Source organism: Mastigoproctus giganteus, chromosome 13, assembly GCF_048544385.1.
Source record: "Mastigoproctus giganteus isolate SK-2022 chromosome 13, ASM4854438v1, whole genome shotgun sequence".
Lineage (NCBI taxonomy): Eukaryota > Metazoa > Arthropoda > Arachnida > Uropygi > Thelyphonidae > Mastigoproctus > Mastigoproctus giganteus.
In genome coordinates this window covers 118,088,457-118,106,253 of record NC_143587.1, presented here as the reverse complement: position 1 = coordinate 118,106,253, position 17,797 = coordinate 118,088,457, and the positions used below count along the sequence as shown (strand labels likewise).

At 39.1% G+C, this 17,797-nt stretch overlaps 1 protein-coding gene across 9 annotated transcripts in view; it reads left to right on the top strand.

Annotated features, from left to right (window-relative positions):
* The window catches only part of LOC150076391 (protein tweety-like), a 291,082-nt gene that overhangs the window by 126,775 nt on the left and 146,510 nt on the right, over positions 1 to 17,797 (top strand). For all 9 annotated transcript variants that reach the window (XR_016547803.1, XR_016547802.1, XM_090387163.1 and 6 more), the window contains exons 7-8: positions 5,471 to 5,543; positions 17,289 to 17,358. Coding sequence is in view for 7 of the 9 variants with exons in the window: in XM_090387163.1 (XP_090243289.1) it covers positions 5,471 to 5,543; positions 17,289 to 17,358 (143 nt within the window). In the remaining 2 variants the exon portion in view is untranslated. The remainder of the gene's footprint in view (positions 1 to 5,470; positions 5,544 to 17,288; positions 17,359 to 17,797) is intronic.

Sequence of the window (17,797 nt, the reverse complement as noted above, 5' to 3'; positions counted from 1 at the left end):
CAGATGATACAAAGGTTGGCAGGGTTGTTAAGGACACCACTGACACTATGCTGCTGCAACAGGATCTGGAAAGGTTGAGCAGATGGGCCTAGAGGTGGCAAATGAAGTTTAACATTGACAAATGTAAAGTACTACATAAGGGAAACAGCAATCCCAGAGCAATGTATCAACTCTGTGTTACTATACTGACAGTGGTAGAGAATGAAAAGGACCTAGGGGTAATTGTGCAGGCAGTTATGAAGTTCTCTGAGCAGTGCAGACGGGCTGCAAGAGTAGCTCATGGTGTCTTGTCAATGATATACAGGAATTTTTCTAGCAGGGATAAGAAGGTGATTATTCCCTTGTATAAGGCAGTGGTCAGGCCACACCTTGAGTACTGTATACAGGTCTGGAGACCTCATTTCAAGAATGATGTAGAGCTGCTGGAACGAGTACAGAGAAGGGCAACAAGATTAGTGAATGGAACGGAGGGGTACTCTTACGAAGAAAGGCTTAAGTTTTGCAAATTACAGTGTCTGGAGACTAGGCACCGGTGAGGTGATCTAATAGAGGTGTACAAAGCCTTGAATGGTTTGAGCATGCTCAGTGCTGATGGGATACCGTCTCTTGCTCAGAATAATTGCACGAGAGGACATAAATTCAAATGATGTAGGATAGATGTGCAGAAATTTGCCTTTAGCCAGTGGGTAGTTGGTTGGCCGAACAGACTTCCATCCCTTGTTGTGGAAGTTGATAGCCTAAAGAAATTTAAGGCTCAGCTGGACAGGTATTTTGAACGAACGGAGGGGTGAAGTAGAAGGGTTTTTTTTTTTTTTTTTTTTTTTTTTTTGGCTGATGCTGCATACGCTTGCTTTCTTGCATCATATGCCTCTACTAATGCTAATGATTCCTTTCGCCTCAAAGGTGGCACTTGTGCATATGTCTGTTCCGATATTCCCTGTCAGAGACTTGGTAATTTGGAATCTCCTCTTTTCGATCTTCTCTGGCTTAAAATCTCTCTACCTCATTCTGTTAAATTCATCTGTTGTCTCTACCGTTCTCCCAAGTTCACTAATCACTTGGAGCTCTTTGACTTTCTCCATTCCAACTTTCCTAACAGTGAGGTAATTTTACTTGGCAATTTTAATGTTCAGATCTCCATCTGGCTTCGGTTTTCTAGTCACACCGACTCAGCTGGCCGAGATGCTGAGGCTTTTGCAATTAATAATGACCTTGCACAGATTGTTCATTTACTACAAGAATACTAGAGAATCCTAACCATACGGCCAACATGCTTGATCTTTTTCTCACAAACAACCCTTCTAAGTACATAGTCAAAGTGAGTGGTCCTTTAGGCATCTCAGTTTACAACTTGGTGATTGTCTCTTCTCCAATGGAGCCTTTATCTCATGGCTATTCCCAACCTCGTGTTGTTTGGCATTATAAGAACGCAAAATGGGATGAACCGCGAGATTTCTTTTCCTTGGTCGAATTACTGTTTCAAAACTTCTGATATCAACATTTACTCAGAATGTGTCAGTAAAATTATTCTTGTAGGAATGGAATCGTTTATTCTACACCCACTTTAAAATCTCATTCTTTATCTAAACCTAGCTTTTCCAATAAATGTGCTAAGGCTGTTCAAGAGAAAAATGTTGCATGTCGTAATTGGCTTGTTTTCCATTCTTAAGTTTCATTTTCTGCCTACACCAAAGCTCGCAACAATTGTAAAGCAGTTATTAATCAGTCTAAACTAGATTTCGAACAGGCTAAGATGAGAAAACTTGCTTCTTGCTCTAATGGTAGCAGAGCATTCTGGTCTTGCCAAAGCTATTGGCTGCAACATTTGCCCATCTCCGCTCCCACCTCTGTCAAAACCAGATGGTTCTGTTGTCACTTCAGCCAAGGATAAAGCTGACCTGCTAGCATCCTATGTTTTTGCCAACTCATGTATTTATGATCTTGGTAAAACACCTCCCAACACGCTCCATTCAATGCCTCCTGTGATCTTCCATCAAAAAGATGTCAGAAGGATTTTTTGACCAATCTTGATACTAAGAACACTCCAGGTCCTGATGGTATTTCTCCATTTGTTCTCAAAACCTGTGCTCCTGAACTTCTGTTCTTTGCCACCTTTTTTCGCTTTCTTATTCCAAAGGCATTTTTCCTGCTGCTGGAAATATCCAGCCGGTTCCTAAAGAGGGTGAAAAATCCCTCCCATCCAATTATCGTCCCATTGCAATTACTTCTACTCTTTCTAAAGTAATAGAGAAATCAATTAACCACCAACTCTTAAACAACCTAGAAACCTTCCATCTTATGGTTTGTCAACTGTTTTTTGTAATTGATTATCCAGTTTTTTCTCTGATCGCTCACTGAGGGTGATGTTAGATGGCTCTCTGTCTTCTAACCTTTCCACCAATGCCGGTGTCCTCCAAGGTTCAGTTCCTTCCCCCATTCTTTTCCTCTTGTATATTAATGACCTTCTTTCACTGACTGGAAATCCTATCCATTGTTTTGCCGATGATAGCACATTGCATTCCACTTTCCATTTTGAGAAACCTTGCCTTGCTCAATCAGCTTCAACTTCTCGAATATCTACTACCAATTCCTTAAATGCCATTCTCCAGTGGGGCAAAGACAACTTAGTTGATTTCAATCCTTCTAAAACTCAGTCTTGTCATATATCTCGCAAAAAGGATTCTTCTGCTCCTATGCTTATCTTTGGTGACACTCTGATTTCTAGGAAAAATTATATATCTTTTTTGAGGATTACCCTGACTTCTAATCTCTCTTGGCACAAGCACATTACAAATATTGCTTCCTCTTCATCTAAAAAACTTAGTTTTCTCTTTCGTTCTTGGCATTAATTTTCTTCCAAACAGCTGTTCAAATTGCTGTGTACAAATCGCAAATCTGCCCTACCATGGAATATTGTTCCCACATCTGGGGCAGTGCCCTCAAAGCCTCTCCGAGCCTTCTAGATTCCATTCAGAAGGGGGGGGGGGCAGTTAGGTTAATTAATGACTCGTCTCTAACAGAGTCCCTCCACTCACTGTCTTATGAATGTACTGTTTCTGCTGCATGCTTTTTCTACAGATACTTCCATGGGCATTGTTCTTCTGAATTGCCTTCTATAATTCCCGCCCTCTCTTTCAAAACAGTCCGAACACTTGCTGCCGCCAGCGAACATCCATTTACTGTCCAACTTCAAACTCACAGAACGAACTTTTCATCTTCCTTGTTTATTCATTCAACTGGCATTTTCTGGAACAACCTTCCTTCATACGTTTTCTGAAAATTACAGTCTACAGAAGTTCAAGTTTAATGTCAACAAATACAGGTTGACTGTCACTAATCCGGCAATGTTTGGACCTGTAGGGTGCCAGATTAGTGAGTTTGCTGGATCACCGGTGGTTATTTTAGCACGTACAGCTTACCCAACAGCTAACCACCTCATCTTACCTTTAACACCTTGTCTGCCAAGCTAGTTTAAGAAAAAAATTCCCCATCGGCCGAAAAATATTTAGCAAATAATTTGATTAGTAATTCTAAAATAAATATTGTAATGTCAGTGTTGTTATTTTTTCTCTTAAAATATCAAAAAAAAAAAAAAAAAAAAAAGTATTTTTTTATGTTGTATATACATGGCTGACGTGGCCCAGTAGGTTAAATCTTGAGAAGCTATATCGGCCACATACATGTGATACTATTATGGCATACATATGAAGGTCGTTTGTGATTAGTTTATTGCATGCGCGGCGAGCACTGCATAAAACTAATTGTGATAAAATAGACTCTCGAATGTCGCAATAAATTGTCAGTATTGTTAAAGATTTTGTGAAAACAAGTTCGTCAGTGTGCTGTATTATCCACCATATTGTGTTGTGTTTTTCTGCAAGTTTGTACAAGTGTGTTGTAAAAAAAAAAAAAAAAAAAAAAAATCTGAAAAGGAATGGCTAAAAGAAAATTATTAAAATAAGAGGAACTGAGAGAAATTGCTGGAATTTACAATTAAGCAGAGTTAAACTTCTCACAGACACCGCTGTCGAGTTTTTTCAGAAGTTCAACTTTATGTTATGGGCAATGTACAGTGTGTGTGCTTTACACCACGAGAGGCACTCCCTTTATGCATTCGAACCATGGCTGGGGTTAAATGTGAGCAGATTATAATAATAAATGCAGAAAAACAAGTGGGAATGGCTTGCCAGTGTTTACAAGTTCACACCAACGGCTGATGCTGCAACCAACGCCACCAAAACAGTAGCGACAGGTCGGTGCACCGACCTGGGAAATTTGAAATTACGTTTGCGGAAATTATGTCAGAATTAACAGTGGAACCGGATCACCTGTGGCCGGCTTTGTGATGGTCGACCTATATCTTCTTTCATCTTCTCAACCTCCGACCCCAGCACTGTACTATAGACTATAGGTTCTAATACCTCTAGTGTTTAGAATTTTCATTAAAAAAAAAAAAAAAAAATTAAAGTAAGGATTAGCCCTGCATCAGTACATGCCATCCCACATGAGCAGTTATGCATGACAAAGGTGTCCTGCTGGTCTCTTTTGGAATATGCCACTCTGAATAAAGAAGAGTTTTAGAGTTTTTTTGCCTGAATTGTTACTAATGATAAATGTTGGGTTTACTACGTTGATCTAGAATCTAAAGTTGCTGCCATGCAGTGGAAAAACACTGAGTCACCCATTCCAGAAAAAAAAAATTCAGAGCGTGAGCCTCAGCTGGGAAGATTCTGTTGACAGTCTTCTGGGATTATTCTGAAGTACCACTCATTGATTTCCTTGTAAAGGGTATAACTGTGACAGAGAGGTACTCTGTAGTTATATTAACCAAATTACGAGAAAACATCAAGCAGTAGTGATGAGGAATGTTGTCTTGAGGAGTGCTGTTGCTGGGTGAGAATGCCTCACCTCACAAATGTGAACTGACAGGAACAGCAGTGGCCAAACTGGGGGTCGAGTCTTTGCCACCCAACTTATTCAACTGATATGGCCCTATCTGACTTTTAGTTGTTTGGAAAATTGAAACAGCATCTTCATTTGTGGATGATGAACATCTAAAACAGGCAGTGACTGAATGATTTAATGAGTGAAATGCAGACTTCTGTGAGGAGATTTTCAAGTTGAAACAGATGGGAAAAATTAATAACTGTGGGTGGTGACTGCATAGAGAAGTCTTAACACATGCCTTCTGAATTTCGTCAGTCTAGGATTACAGGAGCTATATGTTTGACAAAAAATTTTGAATTCCTCTCATAGCCAGAGTAATCAGCTATCAGAATGAGTAACCATACCTCGTCTTGTAGAGTCATAGAGCTTTTATAGATTTGAAGTTGGGTTAAGTAATATTTGTTAGTAGATGAATATAAAATTAATGAGACAACTTACTTTTTTATGTCAGATGTTATATAAGATTTGCTTCCTTGCATTTATCTCCATTCTGATACTAATTCTAATTTTATCTTTTTCCCAGCTTTTCTGTTCTTGGACTTTTGTCAGTGGTAATCTGTTGGGCTCTGGTATGCCTGTATATTGGTATATGTGTGGTAAGTTTCTAATTCATTTAATAGAAATAGCAAAGTTTAAGTCAATTAGTCATTAAGTTTTTATTGACTCTGCTTGTTTATTTTGTAAAGCATAAAAATTGCTTAGATCTTTATTTGCTTTCTTGTTTATGCTGTATTATATAATGTGTGGCCAATTCATTAGGCCATTTTCTAAGAAATAAACTACTTGATCAGATGTGGTGCTGGGTGAGACCAGGCTATATAAAGTATGTAGTCAGATACACAGGAATAATATATATGCAGTTCAGCAAGAGAACAGGCCACTGTAGCAGCACAACTGACTTTTGAGTTATATAGGCTGAAATTGTGTACAGCTTCCTGGTTTGCATGCATTTGGTGCCAGATGCAAGTGCATGTATTATGGGTGCTGCAGCCTTGCTGGAGTGTTCACTCACAACAGTGTGTATGAGTCTAGCGTGTACCAAGAATGTTCCAACAACCAGCCCTCCAGCCAATAGGAGTCCTGTTGCTGGAGACAGCTTGTTGATGTAACAAGCTGATGGAAAGTAGAAAAAAAAACACTGCAATTTAACAGATGGCCCACAATTGGTATTGCAGCGTGGCACAAAAATGTTTCACACAGGGGTACATTAGAATGCACAGTGCATCAGAATCATCAGTCTTGTTACACAGAAGCAGACCGCAGACCACTTCAACAGTTTTCATTTTTTTTTTTTTTTTTATACAGTGTTAACCCCCGCTATTCGTGGGGGTTATGTTCCTGAGAAATGCCGCGAATACTGAGTTATGGCTCTCATTCGTAGCCATATTTTTATGGCTACGAATACACGTTAGAAAGAACTTGTCCACAATAAAGTCACTTTCTTCTGTTAACACACTCGAAAAAGTGTGTTTTACATTGCAAAACGGTAGATTTATCACTTTTGTAAGCATATAAATTTATAAATGGATAAATTTATTCAATTTATAAGCATATAGATTAAAAGCATGACCTTCCATGACAAGCGCATAACATATACTGAATACGGATTAGCGAGAAACATCCACGCTCGCGATTTTATCACCCCTCTCCCCTCACCCACTGAGCGCTGTTTTGACTGGGGAAGATAATTTTAGCCACGCCCATGCTTTTTTTTTTTTATGGCGAAAAATGTTCACGTCGCTTTAAAATTCACATTTTTTTTTTTTGTTTCATTTTATGTTAAATCAGCGACCGCGAATACAGATACCGCGAATAGCGGGGGTTTACTGTATATATATAAAATTAAGTAGCTCTGTGGAAAGATGGTGCAGGAACACTGGACATTTGAGAAGTGAAAGAATAGTTTCCTGGTCTGAATTCTGGTCCAGTCATCAATGCAGAACAAAAATGTTCTGTGCTGATTGCAGGATTGGGTTATGGCAACAATAGCATGGATCAGTCATGCAAAATGTAAACTGAAGGCTAATGGTGGAAGTGTATTGGTGTCAAGTCCTCTGTATGCATTGGAGGCATGGACCATTAAGAATGGCACCAGTACCATGAGTGTGACTTTCATGAGGTGAGGTGGAATGAACTGTTTGGGGTAGGAATCTCATCAAGTTTGCATGGGCCAACATCCTGTGGAATGCTTTCAGCATCTTATGGAGTCCATGCCCTGACAACTCGACTCTCTTCTGAGGGGCTAAAGGAGGTGTTACTTTTATAACACCTCCTTTAGCCCCTAGTCAGAAAGATTGAAGCTGTCAAAAGCATATACTGTATGTATACTCTTTTGACAGTTTCAATCTTTCTGATAACTTCTGGTAGGTACCAACCAATATTCACTCCCGTTCCTCTTGCTAAGCAGATACTAAAGCAAGTTTGAAAGAAGACCATTTTAGCTGCAGCCTAATCTAACATTCCAGTTCGTCTTGCAAGTGTTCTGAAAAGCTACACACTCAAAGATGTGACATCATTAATTTCCAGTATGGCTTCCTGAAGGCAGTTGTGGAACAGTATGCTGACCAAAGGAGTAGAGGAAATATTAGTGATTCTAGTGTTACTGTCACACCTCTCACTATGACACATGTACCCTTCTGCCAACATCCTGTGGAATGTAATGGAACATGTTTCTAGGATCTTACAGTTAATATAATTTTCACTGTGTGTACAGCTTCCTGATAGCAAGTTTTGCACGGTGGTCTCACAGATTAAGATTTCAGATCCAGAAGAATTTAGCAGTGAAATTATCTATAGTCTAGTGCTTGGATTGTAAGGCATGTATGTCAGTGAGATAAGACATCGCATTAGTGATAGGGTGAAGGAATATAGGGATACCATAAGGGAGGCCAGTTTTGATCATTTAGTTATTGCAGTGCATGAGTGGGAGGAAGATCACTGGATATGCCCTGAGGATGTTATGATTGTTGACAGTGCATATATGATTTATGACTTAGGGGGAGTGGCTTGAAAACCTTCATATTGTGACAACAGAGAGGTTATGAAGCATGAATAAAATTGGTTTATACATATCTTGCTGTTGAGGCTGTTTCCAGGCTGGATGTGTGTTGGCAGCCTTCTAGAGGTTGGTATACACCTGGTGGTAGGTATGGTAGTTGGATCATAACAAGAGTCACATGTTGTCATTGCAATACTGCGTCGTGTATTCTTGTAGCACATTTAATGTGTGTTTGCAATAATAGTTTGTGTGTTGATGAAGAAAGCTTAGGCTTTAGAAAGCTCTGGAGTAGTAATAGTTTTATTATTTCTTTTATCTTATTGCTGTTATTGGAATTGTATATTTTTTATTTATCTTTATTGCTTTTACGATTTTAAATTATAGCTATATTAAAATACCAGTTTATAATTTTATATTGTGTGGACTTATTTATTTAGTCACAGCAGCAGCAGAGTATGCAAGAAAGTGATATGATAAATGCTTTCCTCAGAAACAAACACCTGGTCATGGTTTGCTTCGACACAACCTGATATCATACTCCAACACTGAAGTGATCTTAGAATAAGAAAATGCCTCCTAAAATCTGTATTAAACTTCCTGGGTTAGCATTAGCATTAGTAGAGGCATATGATGCAAGAAAGCAAGCTTATTCAGCATCAGCCAAAAAAAAAAAAAAAGCAAAAAGAAAAAAGCACAACCACTACTCCCATTTCACCCCTCCGTTCGAAATACCTGTCCAGATGAGATTTAAATTTGTTTAGGCTATCAACTTCAGCAACAAGTGATGGAAGTCTATTCCACAAGCCAACTGCCTGCTGGCTAAAGGCAAATTTCCACACATCTATCCGACATCCGTCCTTCCTCAATTTGAATTTATGCCCTCTCAGGTGATTATTCTGAGCAAGAGGAAGAATCTCATCGGCATTGAGCATGCTCAAGCCATTCAAAGCCTTATACACCTCTATCAGATCACCTCGCCGATGCCTAGTCTCCAGACTCTGTAATTTGCAAAACTTAAGCCTTTCTTCGTAAGAGCAACCCTTTGTTCCATTCACTAATCTTGTTGCCCTCCTCTGTACTTGTTCCAGCAGCTCTACATCCTTCTTGAAATGAGGTCTCCAGACCTGACCTGTATACAGTACTCAAGGTGTGGCCTGACCAATGCCTTATACAAAGGAATAATCACATCCCTATCCGTGCTAGAAAAATTCCTGTATATCATTGACAAGACACCATGAGTTACTCTTGCAGCTCGTCTGCACTGCTCAGAGAACTTCATATCTGCCTGCACAATTACCCCCAGGTCCTTTTCATTCTCTACCACTGTCAGCATAGTACCACAGAGTTGATACGTTGATCTGGGGTTACTGTTTCCCATATGTAGTACTTTACATTTGTCAATGTTAAACTTCATTTGCCACCTCTCAGCCCATCTGCTCAACCTTTCCAGATCCTGTTGCAGCAGCATAGCATCAGTAGTGTCCTTAACAACCCTGCCAACCTTTGTATCGTCTGCAAACTTGGACATTAAGCTTGATATACCATCATCTATATCATTAATAAATACAGAAAACAACAATGGACCCAACACTCAACCCTGAGGAACTCCACTAATAACATTAGTCCACGTTGAGCAGTGTCCATTGATTACCACTCTCTGTCTTCTGCCACTCAACCCTCCCTTTATCCATAGCAGCAATTTGCCTCCAATGCCACACTGCTCCAATTTGTGCAGCAGTCTTCCATGTGCAACAGTATCAAAAGCCTTTCTAAGATCCAAATATATAATATCAAAGTTATTCCCTGCATCCAGTTCTTTTGTGACTACATCATAGTATCCAATCAAATTGGTCAGACAAGACCTGCCCTTAACAAAACCATGCTGTGTCTGACAGCTATAACTGAATTCTTGTCCAGATGATCCTGGAGTGCTTCTTTAACCAGTGCCTCCATTAATTTTCCTGGAACCGAAGTTAAACTAACAGGTCTATAATTACTTGTGTCAGCCTTTGATCCTCCTTTGTGAATTGAGGTTACATTTGCACATCTCCAGTTTACGGGTACCTCCCCTGAGTCCAAAGAAGCTCTCATAATTATGGCTAGGGGTTTGCTTACTTCCTTTGCTGCCTCCTTTAATATAACTGGATAGATTCCATCCACCCCGTGTTCCTTTTTTATGTTTATCCTCAACAATTTCTTCCACACTTTCCTCTCAGTTATTAGAAAATCAGCTAGCTCACTGCTAATGTTTACTTCATCTGTGGCATTCCCCTTCCTGAATAACTCCTCATGTGTGAATTAGATGCAAAATACTCGTTTAGATTGTTAGCCACCTGAGCAGGATCCTCAACTGTTGAACCATCAACATCCAGTGGACCAATCTGATTCATCCCTTTCCTTCTTCAGTTTAAATAGGTATAGAACTCTTTTCTGTTTTTCTTTGCATCCTTTGCCAAGGATTTTTCGTAGTCTGCCTTTGCCTGCCTAATCTCCTTTGTGACTTGGTTACAGACCAACTTATATCTATCATAGGCTTCCATGTCACCCATTAATTTGTATGTATCCCATGCATTTTTCTTCTCTGCCATATGTCTCATTAGTTCATCTGACAACCATTTAGGCCTGAACCTTGAACAATATTTCTTGGTTGGTATGTAAAGCCTGGTAGCTTCCAAGATTAGTTCCTTGAATGCTTCCCATTTTGAATTTGCTGTTGGTAACATCATCAGTTGGTCCCACTGTATAGAATTTAAATACTGTCTCAGCCCATCATAGTCGCCTTTACGAAAGCAAAAACCCTTCCCTTTACCTCTGATGGTAGTTACCTCCTTGAGTAAATCCCACTTCAGCACACTGTGATCACTGCCACCTAGTGGTTCCTTTATCTGCAGATTCTTAATGCATGAAGAATTACTACTAATAATCAGATCAAGAGTATTACTCCCTCTAGTTACCTCCCGAACATGCTGGTGTAGAAAACAATCATCTAATAAATCCACAAAAGCCTTGCTAGTGTGTGAGTGACCAACCCACAAATTCCAGTCAATATCTGGGAAATTAAAATCCCCCATTATAAGACTCTCTGATTTACTGGCCCACTCTATTTCGCTGTTCAATATCTTATTATACTCATCAGAGTCGTTAGGCCTATAGCACACTCCTACTCTCAATTTTGATTTACCCATGCTTATTTCACACCAAACTGACTCGACACTGCCCTGTCCATCCATGTCGACTGGCTTCACTTCCTTCGATTTTGTGTTTTTTAACTAATAGCATAACCCCTCCTTCCTTCCTATCCTGTCTATCCTTTCTGTAGACGTTGTACTCCCCAAATTCCAGTTCTGCATTCCTTATATCTGTGTGACACCATGTCTCTGATATCCCAACAATATCTGCCTTTGATGTTTTGAGCAAAACCTCAAATTCATCAAATTTATTTACTAAACTCCTAGCATTGGTGTACATGCAAGAATACATGCACCTGTTTCTATTCTTAGCTACCCTAACACAACCCATGTGTTTACTTGTACCGCAATGACTTCTAGCAGTCTCTGAAATATCCTGCATATTGTTTTTGAGGCTTCTGCTCATTGCAATAGAAGCAGTGCAAGAATCTCTTTCACCTCTGCCAGTGGCTACTGTTAATCTATTTGTCTTTGTCTCCCCCCAAGCTAGCAGTTTTCCGACCCACCTAACACTGCCTCGATAGCATCAGCAAATATTCTTGCACCCTTTCTATTTAAGTGTATCCCATCCCTGTAGAAGCAATCTCTCCTGTTAACAAGTACAGTCCAGGCTGAAAAAAAATTTCTACCCCTTCAGCCTTGCACAATCTTTCCAGGGCCGAATTGATTGACAAGGCTCTCATCATATACTCCCTCCTATCGTGTCTGGGCAGAATTGCAGACACTTTCAAATTCAACCCTACTTCACGGCTTTTTTTCAACAGTGACCTGTACTTGTTAAGTAATTCCGCTGGTCTCCTACTCTTAATATCATTAGTGCCAACGTGTACAACTATATCACCTTTTGTGCCCTTAAAAGATGATATCCGCTCTACGTCATCAACCTTTGCCCCTGGCAGACAACACCCTGGTCCTGTTCCACCTATCCTTTTTACAAAGCATGTTCCCCATTTTCCTGACAATAGAGTCACCAACAACTACTAGTTCCTGTGGGACCAGCGCATTCTGCCTTGGTGGGGGCTGCCTCTGTGGTGCAAGATGACCAAGTGCAATCTCTGGCATTGATGTGGGCAGCTGAGAGCTTGATGGGCCCCTCAATTTATTTCCTTCGAGGGCATCCACCCTGTCCTTCAAGGTCTCATATAGGTTCATAACAACGCTGAGTTGTCGCCTAATTTCCTTGCACTCCTTGCATCGTGCACACACAAAGACATCCCCCATGGCAGTATCATGTCCCGTACCCGAATGCTCCGCAAACATCAAGCAAACAGTGCATCTTAAAAGGCTGTGATTCAGAGGGCAACTGTCCCCCTCAGTTCTCCCCTGAGCCACAGCACTCCCATTAACTTGAGCCTTTTGCTTTGCTGCTCTGGTTTGAGTCATGATTTCGATTTAATGTCAATAAAATTACAATTTCAGAACAAAATTAAAACCTTAAACTTTTATCCTAACTCAGTGGTGCCTCCGTAGCCAGGTGGGAAGGAGCAGCAGTGCGTAGCACACGCTTCTTGATTAGACCGGGGTTCGAGCCCGTCACCACCAAATATGGAGGATGCGGAAAGGTCAGGGAATGACCACCGCATATCCCCGAGCAATATGGCCTTAGTTGCTAATGCTCCTAAAAACCAAATAACTAACTAACTAACTAACCTAACTCAGTTTTAACGCTAGATTTATTTTTCAGTATCGAATGTTATCTATGAGTTCCCTTTATATAACTTCCGTATCAAGTTATGTATTAATTATTTGTTACGTTTGTACTCTAAGTCGTTATATATATAGTTAAAAGTACAATTTAATTGACAATGAAGTTTAACAAGATTAATAGATTTACTGATTAATTGACAATATTATATTATGCACTATACTATACAAAGCTAATGCTATCGAATTTCTGGTTATTGGCGCTTTCAAAAGGAGGGGTTCCTCAAGGCTTAGTCCTCAGTGTATCTATTTGCATGTGTAATCAATTCAATAACTAAAAATGTCAGATGAATTGGTTGAAACAACAAAGGCTCTCAAATGTAGTATTGACAGGAGGAATTGGAGATAAGAGACCACCATGAAGACCAAACAGGATTGAACAAAATGTAACTGCCCCCCCACCCCCCGAACCTCACTAACTTTTGTTCATCAATTTCTGCATATTCTACTTAAATATATTGAGATAGTTCCAAAACTGTTCCAAAAAGTTGCTGCAGCTACAGTCATTCCAAATCAAATCATATTACAACTTCTGATTGAATGTAATGTATGCACTGCTGACATGTACACCATACAAATATCCATAGGTATGGCTCATCTTTTTCAGTTCTGCACTATAACATGTGGTGCCTCCGTAGCCAGGTGGGAAGGAGCAGCGGTGCAAAGCACACGCTTCTTGATTAGACCGGGGTTCAAGCCAGTCACCACCAAATACGGAGGATGCAGAAAGGTCAGGGAATGACCACCGCATATTCCCAGAGCAATATGGCCTTAGTTGCTAATGCTCCTAAAAACCAAATAACAACAACAACAACTATAACATGCACAAATTCACAAGCGCTTTTTGGGTCTTACAGGTGACTACCTGTAAGACCCAAAAAGTGCTTTGCACCTTTGCTTAAAAAAAATAAAAATACAAGGGTATTAGTAAAAACTTGAGGAAACCACCTATTATCAGGATTTGCTTGTTTCCTTTTTTTTTTTTTTTTTTTCCTGGACATGTAAGAATCACTGGAAATGAGTATGCTGTTCAAGCAGCTAAGACAGTTGCACACCCTATTGATGCAACATTTAGAGTACTCTACAATATGTGCTCAGAATTCTTCAAGCAAAAAGAAAAAGTAATTTGGTAAAAGATACAGCAGGAACAAGCCAACAATAAGCTTCTTCAAATTAAACAAGAATTATGATGCTGGAAATTCTGTACTCATTCAAAAGACAAGAGCAAATAACAACTGCTAGAGCTTGAATTGGACATACCCACTCATATGTATCTACTCTCATAGGAAGGTTCTCCATTGTGCCTTGGCTGCCACACTCTGTTTACAGTGAGTCAATTATCCTTGACTGCCCTCTCCATCTTCCATCATGCATAAACATAAAATCATGACCACTTGCCTATCTCACTAGCTACATTGCTGTCTTTGGGCACCTTTGAGAAGCTCAGTGTCTTATGTTTTTTTTTAAGATGCAGTCTTCATACATGGAAACAGTTTTCCAAGTGCAGTCTCATCATTGTGTTATATAGTGGGATTATGAACTCCTTGTTTCTACAAGAAAATGTTCAGTACATCATCAATAAGACACTATGATAGGTTCTCCTTGTTGCCTGTCTACTTTGCATGGAGAACTTACCTGCCTGGATTGTACCCCTAAATATCTCTCTCTCTCTCTCTCTCTCTCTCTCTCTCCCCCCCCCCCTTTAATTCACCTCTTTCCTCTTTTGTCTTTTATTAGTTATGTTGGGGTTGTTATTTTCAATGTATAAAATTTTGCTTAGCTGCAATTTTTCTGACCATTTCTTGAAGCCTGTCCAAGTCATCCTGGAGGAGTGCTGCTTGGAACTGGTAATTAACCACTCTACTGATCTTGGTATCACACACTATCCCTTCATCAGTATCCTCTAAGAAAATCAGAAACAGCAGCCACAGCACTGATTTTTTAGGGAACCTACTTCTAACACTATTCCAGTCTGAAGAATGAACATTAATCACAACTCTCTGCTCCCCTCTGACCCCACAATTCATCTAAGGACCTTACCCATGATACTACCATGTTCCAGCTTATATACAAATCAAAATACAATAACCTGTATTTTGATTTGTATATATTGATTATGAAATGAAAGAACTTTTGTATTGTAAACATTTTATTGAACATTCACAAATTTCCATAATTTCAGCTGGAAGACAAGATACAATGGATTTATGATAACTAAAGTAAGAGACATATACTTGCAATTGCAATGTATCTAAATGTGTGGGAAACAGCATCTATTGAGGTGTCCGATCTTATAGTTGAAATTGATGGATTATTGATGGACTTTTAGAGTTAGATTGAATGTTTCTTGCAGGAAACATTTGATCTAATTCTAATCATTCAGTTGCTTGCAAGGAGATGATATGAAGTAACATCAGAACGTCTGAGTTTGCTCGTTGCCATCACAAACAGAGTCACACAAATTCTCTCTGAACATTCTGAATTGTCCAAGATAAATGCTGGGAAAGGATAGTTCCTCTGTGTGCTCATCAAACAGTAAGCTCTGTGGTATGTTGGTTTCTCCTGGGGCGACAAACGTTGTTGTGGAGTGACGATAAGATATTTTTGTCTCTCCACAACAATGTCTGCTGTTGGAAGATGAGACTTTCCTTGATCAGAACCGCTTCACTTATGTCTTGAGCCAAATTGTTTTCCATGTGACTGTTGTCAAAGAATGACTGATCTATCATGATTTGACACAATTGATAGAGAGACATGTTGACCAAGTATTGAAGCCACACGTTAACCACTCGCTTTCTTACTAGCCTGATCAAATATCTGAACTTGTTTATTTTCTTTCATTTTATATGCATGTTTATACAGTGATTGTCGTCGTCAGTCTCCCTTGGCAAGCGATGGACAATGATCACTTGTCCCAGAATGCCATATTGTCCATATGTGTGTCTCAGGTGCCTTATCTGCATGAATGGTAAGTAAGGAGAAATGAGCCTCTCTGTCACTAAATCCAACTTTGGTAGATGCGATGGAATTTCTGGGTAGACAAAGCCATTCAACTTAGATGGCACTGGAATGGTGTCATTCTTAAGTGATCCTCTACAGCTATTAGCACAAGGATCCCGTTGATGTCAACGTCGGGAAATACAATGCGTACCAATGGTGTATCTTTAGCAGCTGGTTTCTGTGTCGTTTTCAAACCATAGATGATCGCAAGTGTAGCATACAGAACAGAAATCATTTTTCATAAATATCCTTTCAAACCCTCAATGTGCATTCTTATGTAAATAGTAGTCAGCTGAAGGAAATGGAGCTTGATCATTTAAACTCATCTGCTCTGCAATTGGAGAAATGTTCTGTTGTACATAATTAATACTCATTTCAGGTACATCATTATTAGATGGAGTGGCATTGCTAGTTGAAGGCACTGCTAAATCCAATGCTTGATTTCTGTTTGTCTTTTATGCAATTTCGATAGTCTTTTTCGTTTTCGCGCACTTATTGCTATCTCCGTCTTTATTTTCTTAGGGTGGCTTGCTCTATACTCTTGACAGCGCTCTGCATTTGACTGAGGCATCGTTGAACACTCAGCTATAGCAGTGTGGCAATTCAGTCCCTTTCACTAATCAGAAAATTATTGATGTGAAAACATCTATCGCAGCACCTAACAATGGAATGTAATGAAACTGCAGATCACAACAATACAAGTACTTGTATTGTTGCATTCAACAAATGCCACAATACAAGTATTGTTGCATTTGTTGTTTGTATGTACAAGGTACGCACGCTGTTTTTTTCCCCATTAGGTGTCTCCTGTTTGTTTTATATTCTCCAGATGACAATGCAAACCAAATAAAGCATTTATTAATAAAATACAGACATCCTTTTCCCTAGCAAGGTTTTATTGATCATTGTTAGTATACTCTGTGCACCTGCTTGCCTTGCAAAGAAAACTGCTTGTCTTTTTGATTGCATTATATCCAAAAGTGAGGGGCTGCAGGTAATAAGTTGGAAACAGATAAGGGATGACAGCATGCACCAAAAAAATTTCATGACAATTTGCACATTAACTAACATATATTTTTATGTCTGTTAATGTACAAATATTCACAGATAATGCTGAGAAAAGTTTTACCCATGAGCTGTATATAGTCTCTCCAGGGTCAAACTGTTTGATAAAGGCTGGCATCATGTATTTCCTCCCCATCTTACCCGAGAAAAATTCCACACACTTTCAATTTCTGCCCTAACTTGTGGCTTTGTTGACATCACCTCATACCTGTGAAGTAAATCCTCAGAGCATATTTGCCTATTCTTAATGTCAAAGGCCTAAGGTCATTAAGAATAATGAGATCATTGTTTTTAAGTTATTTCTTATGTATATCAACTATATGAATCTTGATAATTACTTTAATTATAATGGCATTAATTTTTTTTTTTTTTTTTTTTTTTTCAAGGCTGGCTCAGACTTCTGTCTGGATCCACAACCATTTTTATACCATCAGGCAGAAGGGGTTATAGAAACCAGTTAAGTATTATTTTCTTTAAGTCTCTTCTAAAAATGGTAAATTTTGTATTCAATAAACTTTCAGTTATCAAAACTTAAGGGTGAGGAAATCATAAATAATTGTAAAAACATAGATAATCCAACTTTTTTTTTGTTTGTTTGTTTATTTTAATAAAATACTAGGGGCTTTGCCCCTGTTCACTTTGCTTACCCTCCCCTGCGCATGCTTTTCTACATAAAAGACACACCTGTCGTTACGCACTGATTAGGAAATGACCTATGTAATTATTTACCCATGTTTATATAGGTCACTTAGGTAAAGGCCTTTTGCTTCGGGTTTCATACTGCATGAGGAATATTGTTGCATCCCAAAGGGTAGGACTAAAATATTTCACTGAAATATTTACAAACTATACAAATATTTAAAATATGCTAAATTATTTACAAATACTATACAAT